This window comes from Galeopterus variegatus, unplaced genomic scaffold (genome assembly GCF_000696425.1).
Source record: "Galeopterus variegatus unplaced genomic scaffold, G_variegatus-3.0.2 Scaffold7854, whole genome shotgun sequence".
Classification (NCBI taxonomy): domain Eukaryota; kingdom Metazoa; phylum Chordata; class Mammalia; order Dermoptera; family Cynocephalidae; genus Galeopterus; species Galeopterus variegatus.
Window position 1 is genome coordinate 24,912 of NW_007733965.1, and position 16,589 is coordinate 41,500.

The window sequence follows — 16,589 nt, forward strand, 5'->3', positions numbered from 1 at the left end:
AAGAAAAGCAGATCAAAAAAGTTATGACCTGGATGAAATCTGACATCAATCGCATTTTTTTTCTCACTGAAACATGGAATTTTTAAAGTAAATTACCAAGGAGATGGTGTGGTCAAGGGCCTGTTTAGGTTGGTGCGTGGTGGTGGTGTTGGAAGTTCTCGGAACCAAGACTGTGAAACCCTCTCTAACCAGTGGGGCCGCCACTGTGTGCTTTCTGGGCAGGGTTCTTTGTGCATCAGTATGACCCTTTGTTGAGGGGAGCATCTCTCTCAACTAGCTTCATCTCTGCTCTCTTTTTTACTCGTTAGCCGAAAATTTGGGGTGTGGTCTGGTACAATAAAAGAATGCATCCCCAATAGTAATGAGTGACAAAAATTTAAAACCTAATTTTTACTTACGAAAATGAGAATAGCTGAACCCACTATCTGCATTCTTAGGTGTTGTTAGAGGAAATGTTAGAAGGTCCTAATATCGTTAGCCGAAAATTTGGGGTGTGGTCTGGTACAATAAAAGAATGCATCCCCAATAGTAATGAGTGACAAAAATTTAAAACCTAATTTTTACTTATGAAAATGAGAACAGCTGAACCCACTATCTGCATTCTTAGGTGTTGTTAGAGGAAATGTTAGAAGGTCCTAATATAGCTAATAATACTAATAATACTCTTGAGGAAAAAATGTTCAGGTCTTACTGATTTCAAGTAACTTGGTTCCTTGCTCTCCACCCCTTAGTGGAAAATAGATAATGATGTTCCACGTTCAATTCTATTTTTGTGCATAATGAGTTATTGGAACTTCAAAATAGGGCCTAATCTCATTAAATGTTATTCTCATTACATATTATTCTCATTACATGTTGTTATTATATTATAATAATATTTAACACTATTAAATATTATTAATTAATAATATTCTCTAGCCTACTCATCAGTGACTGAGAAAAGATATAGGTAATCTGAAAACAATAGAATTAAAACCTTCAACCCTGGAGAAAAAAGGTCAAGGCACAGAGATGAATCTATATGTTTTCCACACAAATAAAATGCCCTTTCTTGCTGTTAGTCAACAGAATAAGCTCACATGTTGAGTTCACAAAACATAGGCATGTCTTTTTTCCTTTTATACCCTTTAACAAAAGCTATCTTGAGACCTATGTACTTTTGTGGTATGATATGCCAATTTTCAAATCCCTGTATTCAGGGAACCAGTGAGATGCTGGCTTGTACTAACTCATGACAGTCAAAGTCTAAATTTTCAGGAATATTTTAAGCTGGTTGTTAAATACAGCCTATATAAAAACTTAAATTATATAAAGTGCCCTTATATAAATCACATTAAAAATAAAGTTAAAAAATACTCAAAGCTCAGCACTTCTTAATTATTTTCCTACATTTTACTGTTATCTATGCTCTTGAGGTTATTCACAACTCCTGTATTTGTATGGTACAAGTACTATATAATGGAGTACATCTCTTCCCTGCTCCACATCGAGTAACATCAGGTAGGCAGCTTGAAACCAGCTAAGATGGGAGTATTTACAACACTGAAACTGGCAAATATCCAGGCTTGTTTTTCTGGGTAAATAAACAGAGAGAATCATCTCTTTACTAAGTAGTATACTGAGGTAGAGCCACACTGGAATTGGGAAGATGGAGACCTGGTCCAAGCAGGTGAAAGCAACAGTGAGAGAGAAAGTGTTGTATTCAATTCTGATCCTCAGCTGCCATTAGATGAATGGTTTCTATGTGTGAAAGTCAGAGAATTGACACCCACCACTTTTCCCGTGTACATTTGTCTATTTCTGATTTACTTTAAAAAAAAAAACAAAAAAAACCTTAAGGATATTTAGAGGGGCTGCTGATGCTCAGACATCCTGTCTGCACTCTTTCTTTGAGAGGCGCTGCAAATTGAGAGTGCATTACCACTTTAGTTTTCACTAACGGAGAGGCTAGGTCCCAAGTCATACCCAGTAGAGCAGCAGAACACCAACATACTGAATCATGCTGTACAGAGCCATGTACTTAAACATGCAAAATGAGGTAACAAGAGCTGCGCGTCCTTCCCTGTGTAAGAAAAAAAAGGAAAAGGAATGAAATGAAAGTAATAAAAAGAATCAGGTCAATTTTGCAGTGCTGTTCAGCTGACCTCAGGAGAAAAATCAAAAGTCTGATTATAGGATTGTTTGTCTGACAGACTGTGCAGCTTTGAGCCCGTGGGAGCTGGCTGTCAGTATGCTGAATAGCTAGTTTTGCAGGAAAAACCAGTTCTAGACCAGGGTCCCCAGGCTTTGATCTGGCAGTGGAGGCCAGATTTATGGTTAATCTTGTCTTTTCTGTGGGCATTATTTCAGCTCCTGAACTCAGAGTCAGGGGACTTGGAAGCTAGTGCCAGATCACATACCTACTCACTCACGTGATTGGGAAAGTCAATTTCCTTGTCTCAGTTTTTTCATTTGTGAACTAAGGGATTTAAATAAGATTGCAAGTTTGGGGGCTATTTTCATACAGGTACTTCAGGAGTTTGGCTGACATTTGATTTAGATTTCATTTTGGCAGTCCCAACTTTTTCTAAAACTGGACTAAAAACAATACACACACTCAAATTAGTCATATATCAAATTTAAATAGAAATGTTGAGCATGTTCATTGTGTTATTTTTATTGACTTGAGTAAACAGTACACATTTAAAGCATAAAACCTATTACTTATGAGATGCCACTTTCATCTATTTCATTTGGGAAGAAAACAGGGTTTAAATGTACTTGTGATCATAATGATTTCCTGGGGTTCCAAAACCAGATCCTCAAATTAAGTTTTTTCCTGTATCAAGGTTTTGCTGCTGCCATTTAGTCTTCCCTGAAAGTAGTTTCTCCTTATTCCTCACCTCCTTAGAGAGGTTTTTCCCATTCCACCCCATCTGAAGCAGCCAACTTCACCTCTACAGTCATCTCACCACCTTTTACATCACCCTTTTTATCTCCTTGACAGAACCTACCAAAATCGGTAATATTGTCTTCATTTACCTCCCTTAGTTCCTTGTACTAAGTGCATAGTGAATAAATATTTGTCAAATGCATAAATAAATTTAAAAATTGGGAGCCAAATTATTGTTTTAATGTGGTGGAAAGAGTATGAGATTTGTGGATAAAACACATTTAAACAAAATCAATTCTAACATAATCTCCAAATCTGTGTGAGCTTGGGCACATCAATTAAGTTCTCTGAGCCTCAACTTCCTTATTTGTAAAAGAAATAATAACCATTCCTACATTTCCATGCTGTTTTGAAGTATAATAGGCATTAAAGCACTTTGTAAACTATAAACACATGCTAGTTATAATAACTAAGAGCAACCACAACGCTAACTGTATCATTCAAACAAAATGCAGAAATTTTCTGGGGGTAAAAAAAAAAAAAGAAAGCACCAAGAGAAATTTTACTGGGAGCAGCAAAAATCAATAAAGATTTTTAAAAATGAAGATGGAAAGGGTACTCCAAAGAAGCATAAAGAGGTAAGAGGGAAGGAAGGCAAGTAGGTTTCTCTCAATCCCCCAGTATAAAACATCTAAAAAGATACATTTTAAAACTAAGAGGATGATTGACACTTTCAAAGCAGTAGCAACTTCCAGATTTCAATAGTAGATAATATTATTTATAATAATATAATAATACATATTATATTATTATAATATTATTATAAATAATATTATAATAATATTATCCAAAAATAAGCTATATCAGTGATTTTCACTGGAAATGCTACTGCTTTCCCTATGTTATTTTTGATTCCTGGTAAGTCCATTTGGCAGTAGAATGTTTGACTGCATTCCTGTACAAAGCATCTCCCAGCCCAGGGACAAAAAGTTTTCTTGGTCTTTCCCAGGAAAGTGAACTTCATCTAAAATTTGAGAGAGAAAATGCAACGGTGGGAGAAGGGCCTACTTACTTGATGAGGCGAGGTACGCACTCAATGTTTGGAGTTTTGGAAGTGAAAGGTGAGGCCACAGATGCCTCCTGCTCTGATAAAGAGATGCCCACATGAGCCATTTTCAAAGCCTGAAAGCAAAGATTGAGATTACTTCCCACGAAGACTCACATACGTTTCTACTGAGGCCTCATAAGAAAAGACCAGTTAAGCTGGCCATAGGGCAGCTTGTGGGCCCAAACACTAGCCCAGAGATGACCAGACTGTATTCCGCCTGCTGCAGAAAAAAGAGATGGCACTGGGACACCTAGTCAAAGAAGTGGGAACTCAAGAACCCAATTCTACTCCATTTAGCCTAAGCTGACCACTGAGTCATTGTGTGGCTTTGGTCAAAATCCTTCCAAACCCTCAGTACCAGTTTGCCAATCAAGAGAAATGGGGATGGTGTATATCCCAGGAATTACGCCTGCTGCAGAAAAAAGAGATGGCACTGGGACACCTAGTCAAAGAAGTGGGAACTCAAGAACCAAATTCTACTCCATTTAGCCTAAGCTGACCACTGAGTCATTGTGTGGCTTTGGTCAAAACCCTTCCAAACCCTCAGTACCAGTTTGCCAATCAAGAGAAATGGGGATGGTGTATATCCCAGGAAGTACTGTCTCTAGAGGCTCCAGACAAGCATACTTGAGTGTGAGATTACGGCCCCCACACTGGCAGCTACTTACTTACCCCACAGTCATTGGCTCCATCACCGCACATGCCTACAAAGTAACTAAAAGGGAAACATGTCAATCACAGAGGAGATCAGAAGTATCTTTCCACCTAATTTCTCTAATCAAAAAGACAAAGTGACTGTCATGACTTAAGGGTCAAATTTATTATTTATTTATTCTAAGGGAGTTTCCCTAAGAGTCTGGATTGACTAATGTGTGACTCAGCAGTTTATACAATGGATAGGGGAATGCAGAACACCATTCCTGACTCCAGGTGTTTCCTGTGGACACCACACCTCACTGCTTAGGAAACAGCTTTCTCAGATGTAAAACAGGGATGTTCATGATTATATGATAAGACATCATGACACGGTGAAGAGGGCACAGGATTTGAAACCAGAAGATCTAGATTTTGACCTGGTCATCTTACCATGTTGGCCATCTCCCCTACAAAGTGTTTTGAGTATTAAATGAGGTTCTTGCCTTCTGCTCTGATAAAGAGATGCCCACATGAGCCATTTTCAAAGCCTGAAAGCAAAGATTGAGATTACTTCCCACGAAGACTCACATACGTTTCTACTGAGGCCTCATAAGAAAAGACCAGTTAAGCTGGCCATAGGGCAGCTTGTGGGCCCAAACACTAGCCCAGAGATGACCAGACTGTATTCCGCCTGCTGCAGAAAAAAGAGATGGCACTGGGACACCTAGTCAAAGAAGTGGGAACTCAAGAACCCAATTCTACTCCATTTAGCCTAAGCTGACCACTGAGTCATTGTGTGGCTTTGGTCAAAATCCTTCCAAACCCTCAGTACCAGTTTGCCAATCAAGAGAAATGGGGATGGTGTATATCCCAGGAAGTACTGTCTCTAGAGGCTCCAGACAAGCATACTTGAGTGTGAGATTACGGCCCCCACACTGGCAGCTACTTACTTACCCCACAGTCATTGGCTCCATCACCGCACATGCCTACAAAGTAACTAAAAGGGAAACATGTCAATCACAGAGGAGATCAGAAGTATCTTTCCACCTAATTTCTCTAATCAAAAAGACAAAGTGACTGTCATGACTTAAGGGTCAAATTTATTATTTATTTATTCTAAGGGAGTTTCCCTAAGAGTCTGGATTGACTAATGTGTGACTCAGCAGTTTATACAATGGATAGGGGAATGCAGAACACCATTCCTGACTCCAGGTGTTTCCTGTGGACACCACACCTCACTGCTTAGGAAACAGCTTTCTCAGATGTAAAACAGGGATGTTCATGATTATATGATAAGACATCATGACACGGTGAAGAGGGCACAGGATTTGAAACCAGAAGATCTAGATTTTGACCTGGTCATCTTACCATGTTGGCCATCTCCCCTACAAAGTGTTTTGAGTATTAAATGAGGTTCTATGTGGGAAAGTGCCTTATAAAGTCTAAAATAATAAACAGCTATTATCTGTTGGTGCTGTTAGTACTGACATGAAAGGAAATCCACTCTGGCAGTAGTCATTCAACTCAAAAATGCAGTGCCAGGCCCAGAGTCGAAGAAAGAAAATAAATCCATGCTTTAGGATGGCTTTCTGAGGCTGGGAAAATACTGCTATATTGAATAGTTGATAAAGATTATAGATAGTTGGCTTTTCAACACACAAGTGCTCTGACAGCATTCACAGAATATGTTGTACTTTTCTTCCACACTGTGTTATGGAGGTAACTCATTGACTCTCTAGGTTTTCAACTATGTTGAGAAGACAGGCTTTCTGAATCGAGAAACTTTCCTGATGACTGAATCAAGTGTGTAGGAGGATGGAGTAGGAGTGAGAAGGAGTAGGAGTCATGTGGATGTGGCCCAGCATCAAAAGTAGAGAAAGACTCTGGTACTCCATGGGGATCCATTAACATAAAATAAAGGGTCCCAAATGATGGGAACTTTGCACTGCCCATCCTGTCCAGGAATGGAGACCATTTGTATTAAAAGAGAAGTATATTTCTAATTTAGAATGAAAAGGATGCTTTGGCATAAGAATATTTTATAGGGTTTATGAATCTCCTGTCATGTGAACCTCCCTACATCACAACTGTGATGACAGCTTATAAAAATAAAATCTAAATTCTCATTATACCTTTGGGAGCTGAGCTCAAATTACAAATATCTTTCCAGTCTTATTTCTCACCATACCTTTTCATGCCCTTTATGTTCCAGTCAAGTTGTTCTCAACTTTGGAAGCAAAATTTACTTTTGTGAGGAGCTCTGAAAAAATACTGATTTCCAAGCCTCATATGAGCCATTGAATCAGAGTCTCTGGACAGTGGGGTCCTGTATTGCTACATTTTTCAAAGCTCCCTAGGTGATCATCATGTGCAGCCAGGGTGAGAACCATTGCCTAGCCAAATCGAGTGATTCTCTGTGCCCTTTACACTCCCCTGACTCATGCCTCCTTGTAGCTCCCTCCACCTGAATTGGCAAAGAACCTACTCCAGTTTCTGAAATTCTTCCACCAGACTGGATTTCTGCCCAGGAGACATTCTTGCAAAGATGGTCCCATTAATCAGTATCTGTAAGGAGCCCAAAAGGAAATTTTGTATCAGATCATCTGGTCATACATGAAATAATTGATAACACTCAGAAGAGCATTGACTGGGTGATGATATCCATGGATGAGAAAAAAATCTGTTTCCAAGGAGCCCTCTTTTGGATTTTAGCACATACTTTGAGACTTGGTAATCAGATAAGTGACCAAAAATTAGTTAAGATGAGTATTTAATAAAAATATTTTATGGAAATAACAACCCACAGAAATTTAGCTCAGCTGTCAGGGAGAATGTGGTCCTGAAAAATCCTGAGCTTAATGGAGCCATGAACCAGTACAGTGTGGGAAATCACAACATAGCAAAAGGTCAAGATCCCAGGGGAAGCAGCCACTTTTCAGAAAATTATTCAAAACTAGCAGAAAAACAGCCTAATGGTGAAGTAGTGTTTATTTGTGGACTTTTTGACTTACCCATATCATCTGGACTTGACCAATTATAAAACCCAGCAGATATCCCAAATCTCACTTGAGTTATGGAACATTGATGGTTTGGGGGTATAAAAATATATATCAGCTCTATCCACCCAAGCTTCCTTCTACAAAGTCTAAATTCTTCTGTGTTAGATCCGTGTATTATCTGCTGTTCTTGGTATCAAACTTAGCTTAGTGTTCACTCAAAGAATTTTATTTTGTTTTTCTTAAATAGTACCTAAGATGATGAGTAACTGAATACAAATAATTTCTATTTGTTACCTTGGACACATCTTTTTCTAGTTTGTTCAAATATGCATACACACACACACACACACACACACACACACACACTCATACATATATCTTACCTGCCCCTACTATTGGTTTGTTCTTCATTAGAAAAGCTTTAAGTTTTTGTTTGTTTGTTTGTTTGTTTTTTTGTCTTTTTTCGTGTCCGGCAACGGATCGCAACCCTCAGTGTCGCGCCCATACCGGACCTGGACCGGCAATGGGATCGCAACCCTCGGTGTTGCGCCCGCACCTTGCTCAGCCAGTGAGCGGGAACTGGTCTGTATGTGGGATCCGAACCCTCGGCAGGAGTGCCGCCGCGCTCTCAAGCGGTGCACTGTAGCAGTGCGCCACCGGGCCGGCCCCAGAAAAGCTTTAAGTTTGACCCTCTTCAGTACAGAGGTCCTCAAACTCTTAATGGAGTTCCTTTATTCTTGGCCTGCCTTTCTGTGTAATCGCAGGATTTCCACTGTATGGTGAGACCCACTAATCATGGTAATATAGTGACAGGTACCCCAAATCAATACTAATGATTTGAGAAAACACTGATACTTCAATTTTATAGATAATAGAAAATTGACTAATCAAGTTTATTACTTCAAATTTAGTAGGACATGAGACAACAGTAACTTCTGCAAAAATATCTGCCTCTCTTATAACACAAAAGAACTTTTCCACTTAGGGCTTTAAAATTATTTAAGACCATGCTCTGTAGGTGACAGCATCAGCACCTTCACAGGGAGATTGTTACCCTCTTAGAACTTACCTTTGGCAGTAGGCTGCTGAAATGTTGAGTTATAACATGAAAAGATTTTCCACTTAGGGCAAAATGGTAACTTCCTTCTCCGCCATTATCAGAGACTTCTTCCCTGATGTTAATGTAATTGTCCTGCAAATCAACACAGTTATTTTAGACTCTTCTATTTGACAGAATGGTTAGGACCGCAAACATATCTGAGAGAAGGTATCAAGGACAGACCAGGGTCTCTCTTTAAAAGTTACACTCCAGCTCTAATTCCTCAGAGAGTCACTTTCTCTTTGCTGGATCAATCTTTGCCATCACAGCCACTAGTGGATAGAAGAATAACACCTACTCATGTCCTGTTCTCATCCTGATCTAATCTCGGTGAGTCCCAGAGAATAGCACATTTCACACATTTCAAGTGTAAAACACTAAAGCATTGCTGCTTAACAAATCTCTCCCTGAAGTGATAACTTACATATTTTTTTTCTCACAGAATTAATATTGTTGCACAAGGACACAATGGAGATAAAATAGTGGCAAGTCTTAAGATACATTAAAAAAAAGAAAAAAGAAGTTTTTTTCCCCTCATCCTGAGAGGTAGTCTGATTCTCCAATGCACAAAGTGATGTCCCTTCCAGGGACTAAAACCCCTTTGAACCCAGTGGGGTGACTGACTAGCAAAGAAAAATGGAAAATTAGATTCACAGCTCCACTTATCGTATTCTTCTCACACAGAGGCTACATTATTTTTAAGTTTAAAAGAATGAATTATTTCCAGAACCCAGGAAAGCATTGTACTCAGTAGAAACTATATGGAAAACTGATAAAATTGAGTTCATTGAACTGCAGACCTGCAGACATGTTAGACGTTTGGAGAAGTGTGTTGACTCTAGGTCAAAGCTGCTCAGTCACCAACTGTGAGACAAGATTGATAATATGGCAGGAAGAGTGTTTCCAGGTATACCTGATTCCCATATGCAATCTGTTTCTTCTCTTCTACTAATTTCCAAGATATAGATGCTGATGAGGACCCAGTGGTTTCATTTGCCTCAATGAGAATGACTTTCTGGCTTTCAGGAACCATCCCAGATTTTCTGGCCACTGTTATTGCAGTCTGAAGATTGTCACCTAGAAGAAAGGAAGTGTGTCCCAAAATGAGGTTGAAGAGATAGAACCAACTCATGCGGAGTCTAGAAAACCAGGGTAAGGCGTTCAGCCCTAAGATAAATAATCTGTAAGGTCTTTTTCAGCCCTAACCTTCTGTGATTCCATGATCCCTTCTCTAGTTCTTGCTGATTTTCACCAGGTTACCTCATGTATTTTTGCCAGAGAGTGGGAAGAAAAAATTTAAAAAGCAAAATTTAAATCTATTTCTGTCACTTGTTAACTGCTTCGAAAACTTTATGAGAATCTTACTGGCTTAATATAGTATCTGGTGGTTCCACTTCCAGTCAGGATAGAGTGAGGCCTCTACAATCTACCTCTTCCACTGATTACAAATGAAAATGCTAAACAAAACAAACAACAACAAAAAAACTACCCCAAAACATTGAAAAGTGAACAAAAACAGGCAGCCTGTGGAAGGGAGTCAAACGTGGAGAAGCAACCTACAAGGGAGTGAGTTTCTTGGCTTTTTCTCTTTCATGTGTTTGGCCTACGTATGGGACCCAGTCCCAGAGCTGTTCAAGCAGCTAATAGTTCAAGGGGAATGCAATCTTTTTGGTCAGAAGAGCCAGGAAAAGGAGTTCCTGTAGTCTAGAGAGTATGGGAGGAATCCTGGAGAGGAGAGAGCTAGACAAGCAGACTAGTTCAGTGTGTAAACTATGTAAGTCTTGTGTTCAACCCAGAGCTGTGTGTGGAGCAGACCCATACAAGTTTAACAGCAGCTTCAAGAAGTGAACTATGATATAAATCACCTCCCATTTTCCAAAGTCACCCCTGAGTGGGGCAGACCCAAAGATCATAGCAAAAGATTTAATGTCTAAGTTAATATTGGAACGACTACCTACAACAGGCAAGACAGAAATTGTAGTTAACTGCTTACTTAAAAAATAAATAAATAAAAGTAAAAACCAACATTATTCAGAGGATTTTCACAGGATCCAAAGTCTCACAATATAGTATTCAAAATATTCAGGATACTCAGCATATAAAAAGTAAAAAAATCTTGCCAAATCACAAAACAAAACAAAACAAACAAACAAAAAAAACCCAACAGTTGCCAGCTCTCAGGTGACTCAGATGTTGAAATTATCAGATAATGGTTTTAAGGCAGCTATTATTAGCCTCCTTTATGTTGCAAGTGTTAATATTCTTGAAATAAATGGAAAGAGAAATTTTCAGCAAAGAAATAGAAACAATAAAAAAAAAACCCAAATGGATACTTTAGAATTGAAAATATATACTATCTGAAACAAACAAAGAAGCACTCAGTAGCGGAATGGAGATGGCAGGACAGAGAGTCAGTCAGTGAACTTGAAAACAGATCAACAGAAATTATACAATCTAAAGAACAGAGAGGAAATTTTTAAAACAATGAATAGAGACTCAAGGATATCAAAAGGACTCATTCATTTCATCAGAGTCCAAGATTGAGAGGAGAAAAAGATAAGAACAGAAAAAAATTTTGGAGAAATAATAGCAGATAATTTCTCAAATAAGGCAAAAGGCTTAAATTTACAGATTTGAGAATCTCAGTGAACCCCAAACAAGATAAACCCATTAATAATATACCCAGACATATAGTAATCAAACTGCTAAAAATGAGAGATAAAGAAAAAAGCAGTTAGAGAAAAAAAAAAAAGCATTCCATATATAAGGAAACAATGATTCAAATTATCACAAATTTCTCATCAAAAACCACGGAAGCAAGAAGACAGTAGAACAGCGTGTTTAAAGTGCTGAAGGAGGCAGCGCGAGCAGCAGAGGCAAGATGGGTCAAAGTCAGAGTGGTGATCAGAGTCCTGGAGATGGCAAGAAGGATGACAATGACAAGAAAAATACATATGAACCTCCTGTACCAACTAGAATGGGGAAAAAGAAGAAAACAAAGGGACTGGATGCTGCCAGCAAACTGCCACTGGTGACACCTCAGACTCAGTTAAAATTATTGAAGTTAGAAAGAGTTAAAGACTATCTTCTCATGGAGGAAAAATTCATTAGAAGTCAGGAACAAATGAAACCATTAGAAGGAAAGCAAAAGGAGGAAAGAGCAAAGGTGGATGATCTGAGGAGGACTCCAATATTGTCAGAAACCTTGGAAGAGATCATTGATGACAATTTCACCATCATATCTACAGCTATGGGCTCAGAACACTACATCAGTATTCCTTCATTTGTAGACAATGATCTGCTGGAACCAGGCTGTTTGGTCCTGCTCAACCACAGAGTTCATGCTGTAATAGGGTGCTGATGGATGACAGGGATCCCCTGGTCACGGTGATGAAGGTGGAAAAGGCCCCGCAGGAAAATTATGCTGATATTGGAGGGTTGGACAACCAAATCCAGGAAATGAAGGAATCTGTGGAGCTTCCTCTCACCCATCCTGAATATTATGAAGAGATGGGTATAAAGCCTCCTAAGGAGTCATTCTTTATGGTCCGCCTGGTACAGGTAAAACCTTGTTAGCCAAAGCAGTAGCAAACCAAACTGCAGCCACGTTCTTGAGAGTGGTGGGCTCTGAACTTATTCTCAACTGTAGAACTGGGTTCCAAGGAAGTGGGGGTGGGGAGTGAGTGCTCTGGTGGGGAAATATTGTGACAAAAATAATAAAGTTAAATGCACCTAACTATGAGAGCAGAGAAAGAGAAAGCAACACACACTCAAAAATATGAATTCATGAGGAAATCATTTACTCACCTCTGGATTCCTTCCCACTTAAGAATTACAGTATCAGTTGAGAAGTATTCATTCAGAAATTTCACACATTTCCCTTGAGAGATCCTTCTCACTGCTTCCTTGTTTGTGTGATTTGGGGTTTGGGAGTAGGAGTAGAGAGGACAGCAATTTTTATCTCCAGAATCATAGGTTTTATTATTGATGGGCTTCAGTGGCGTTTATAGACCACATTGACTATGCATCTTTTTCCTAACATTTGACAACCACCACCACCATCTTTGTATGGCTCTCATCTTCTTGTCATCTGGGTCCTATTTCAGACGTCACCCTCAGAGAGGCCTCTCTCATCACCTCATCTAAAGCAGATGGTCTGACACAGTTCACCACATCACCCTATTCTGTGTACCTCAAAACACTTACGACACTGTTTGATTGACTGATTGATTTTTCTCTCATCCCGCTGGAATGGAAGCTTGGTGAGAGTGGTAACTTTGCCTTTTTTTGTCGCCCATTGGCAGCATCTAGAATGGTGTCTGGCCCATAGTAAGTAGTCAACAATATTTGTTACCTGAGTGAATCCCTGTCTATTTCCATATCAAATTCTTGCTGTTTTCACTGTACACTTTGTTCTGTACCTGTGATCATTACTGTCCTTATCCGGGCCGAGATGAGCTCTTCCAGGACAGGTCTCGTCTCTTCCTTCAATTGATTCTCCAAGATTAGCAATCCCAGAAATATCAGGTCTGATTCCACCTTCTCCCTGGAAACATGTATATATGATTGAGCAGAAACAGCACATTAAGCTTTCTTACAGGAAGTAAACACAAAGGCAAACCTCCCTGTCAGAATGGCCCCACTCACTCATCCAAGCACCATTCCTTAAACACTGACAATGTACCAGGAATGATCAGAATGAAGACAGGAGGGGACAGAAAGGATGTGGAGACATTTACTCTTGCTGAATCAAGAGGAAGAGAGTACTTACTAAGCAAAAGCTTTGCTTTAACTTTTGGGAGAATGAGCTAAATGGCTGCAAGCTTCTCTTCCATCTGCTGTGGCTAGTCTGATTTTTGTTACCTCGCCTACTAGCAACAGAGAAGAGTTCTAGATCTGGTACAAAACATCATGAAAAATAAGTCAGGCACATAGAAAATAATATAAAATGCCAGTTTTCCCAGAAAAGGCTAGAATCAATATCATTTTAGCCCCAGGAGGTATGAGGTCATAATCTCAACAAATGAGCCCTTCTATTAGGCCAGGCTCCTCCCTCCCTCTCTCTCTCGGCTAGGACCACAGCTCTTCTTCATAAAGTGTGGATGTTTCTACAAGTAAGTGAGGCCTCCGAGGCTCCTATCCACCACAAGAACATTTTCAGGAACATTCTACAGGACCAAGGACAGGGGAGTTTATTTGGGGTGGGAGATTCAGAGACTCTTCCATGATTCACTTATCTCAGTTGCAGACACAAGAACAAGGCACTAGCACTGCCCAATTCTGGCTGAAGTACAGATGAAAGCAGCACCCACTAACGCTCCCTTCCCTTGCTTGCCATGTGCATCTCAATGCTGGTTTCACATCAGCCACGGTCATGAGCTAGACCCTTATGAGGATCCCGGGAAACTGCTAATACCTCCACCAGGGCAGCAAAAGGTGGGCACAGCTTGAACTACTCACCCCAGAGCAGGCTCAGGAGGATAGCTTTTCCTAATCCTCTGAACCAGCCATTTAAATCTCTCTATGATCCAGTTCCAAACTATCTTTCCAGCTTCATCTGTCACTAAATTCTATACACACCCTAACCTTCAGCCAGTTAGACCACTTACCACGGATACACTCTGTACTTAACCATCCCTACACATTTGCTCCAGACTGCTATAAGACAGTCTTTTCTGATTTCATGGGGAAGGTTATAAGTTCCCCATGATCTGCCACTGAAATCCTTCCCATATTTTGAGGCCTAATTCTCATGCTACCTCCCCCATAAAGACTTCCCCATATAGAAATAACTCCTCCCTCGGCATATAAATTCTACCTCAGTTTAGCTCATTTATTTGTCTATTAATTATCATTGGCTTTCTGGTCTGTCTCTGTGTCAGCTCCTTGAGGGCAAGCCCACTTGATTTAATTTGCCATGTTCAACAATGCCCACATGGTGCCTGACACACAGTCAGCACTCAACAAATGTCTGCCTAGGTGACATGCTTCTTGTGACCATGTTTTGCCAGGCAACCTAGGAAAATTCATTTCCTCTTTCAGAAATTCTGCTGCCAGTGGGTTCTCACTGGGTCAGTCTGTCAGGCCAATGGACATTTACTAAGCACCTAATAAGTGCAAAGAAAAGGACTGAAGCAAAAGGGGGTGGAGGTGGAGGAAGCAGAGACTATAGTAGCCTCTGACTCCAGAGATTTCACATTCAGCCTGGTGGAAAAGATTAGACTTGACCACCTCAGTTAGATGAAAAGCTGGGAAAAGTACCAGGACAGGTGTACAGATCAGAGTCCCATGGAGTCAAAGAGGAGGGTGCAATCATTTCTGGGTGGCGTGATTAGATTAGCCTTCCTGGAGGAGATGGTATTTGAGCTGGTTTTTGAAGGATAACTTAACTGATGCCTGATTGAGGTCCTCCAAACTTTCTAGTGGCCATCATACTCAGGCCTCTGGTTTTAGATATTTTCAGAGTAATGACATGAACCAACCACGAGGTAGATTAGGCCAAGAAAATGGCTGCAGGGTCAAACTTCTTACACAGTCTGTGGCCCACCTTGGCACTGGTATTTCTAGTTCTTCTGGTTTGCTGCCTTTGTAGGGATCAATGCACAGTAATCAGAAGACTGGAGTTCTCATCTCAGCCCTGCCCTACATTGCTGTGCAGCCAGGAGTAACTCACTTTCATTGTCTGGTAATCTAACTCAGCTTTGGATCTCCAAGGTCTCTGTTACCTCTAACACTACCTGATTCTTCCTTTCGTGAGTATTCAGTCTAAGCCAATAAACAGAAAGAAGTAATCCCTTCAGGGGTCTGAAGCTCTGCAACTTGAAATAGAATGTTATCTTTTCCTGCGTCCTACTCAGAGATTATACCTTTTCCAGAAGCATCCAAAAATAATTTAGAATAATTAGTGTAACACAAAGGGAGCATTGTCATCCCTGTGATTATACTTCATGTTCTTAAAGTCCATGTGACTTTTAAAGGATGAAATATGCATAAAGTGGGCCAATAACCCTCAAAGAAATTATGATATCAGTGCTGGTGGTACCCTGAGTATCAAAACAAAAAACAAAAACAAAACAAAACAAAACCCAGAAAGAATGTTCTGTCCTAGTCAGGAATTAGCAAAGGATAATAAATTAAATTAGCAATGAGTGTTATGTAGTGGTGATGTGGCCTTAAGACGGGATAGACAAGTTAAAGAGCTCAGATCAGATCCTCTTAGTGAATTTGTATTTAGACCTTACCAGATTTTGAAAAGTTCAGTTTTGAAGATTTCAGTATCTTAGGCCAGGACATGTACTTTCTTGTTTGCCACAGCCCTCACTGTTCCCTATTACTCATTAGCCTCCACAGTGAGTGCTTTGTTACATGTGCAAGTGCCAAAACCATGAGTTTGCAACTTGTAAATATGCAAATATCTTATTATGATAATCAGAAGCAGTAGCACAGTAGCCAGAATCTTACTATATCCCTGGCAACAGGAAATTAAGTTCCGTTCCCAATTCTGCCACATCCCTTCCCTGGACCCAAGAGTCCTCTTCATTAAAATGTGTCATCCAATCTCAAAGTTCACTTTTAGCTTTCTGACTTGAGTGACCTTGAACTGAGTTCATCAAATTACAACAATTATCCAGAGTTGTAATAGCCAAAGTTTCAGGGGTCACATTAAGCTGGCCCCAGGTAGAGTGGCTCCGTAAGCCCAGGAATCCAACACTCAGTGACTTTAGATGAGCCACTTCCCCCTCTGGACCTTGCTTTGCTCATTCACAAAGTGAGAGTTGGGTCACATCAGTCATTATCAGCAGGGGCAGAACTGCCCCTAGAGGACATTTTGAAAATTTGGTTCCTATGCAAGATTTTCTGTAATGATCAATGCAC

The 16,589-nt window shown here is 40.0% G+C and overlaps 1 protein-coding gene across 1 annotated transcript in view; it reads right to left on the minus strand.

Moving 5' to 3' along the window:
* Nucleotides 1-16,589, minus strand: part of LOC103607925 (probable cation-transporting ATPase 13A4) — a gene marked incomplete at its 3' end in the record, with an annotated part of 97,875 nt that overhangs the window by 21,667 nt on the left and 59,619 nt on the right. Inside the window, exons 18-25 of the mRNA XM_008592383.1 lie at nt 13,136-13,260; nt 9,628-9,791; nt 8,685-8,807; nt 7,102-7,181; nt 5,571-5,613; nt 3,945-4,054; nt 1,966-2,062; nt 1,468-1,519 (exon numbers count right to left, since the gene is read on the minus strand). Of these exons, the coding sequence (XP_008590605.1) occupies nt 1,468-1,519; nt 1,966-2,062; nt 3,945-4,054; nt 5,571-5,613; nt 7,102-7,181; nt 8,685-8,807; nt 9,628-9,791; nt 13,136-13,260 (794 nt within the window). The remainder of the gene's footprint in view (nt 1-1,467; nt 1,520-1,965; nt 2,063-3,944; nt 4,055-5,570; nt 5,614-7,101; nt 7,182-8,684; nt 8,808-9,627; nt 9,792-13,135; nt 13,261-16,589) is intronic.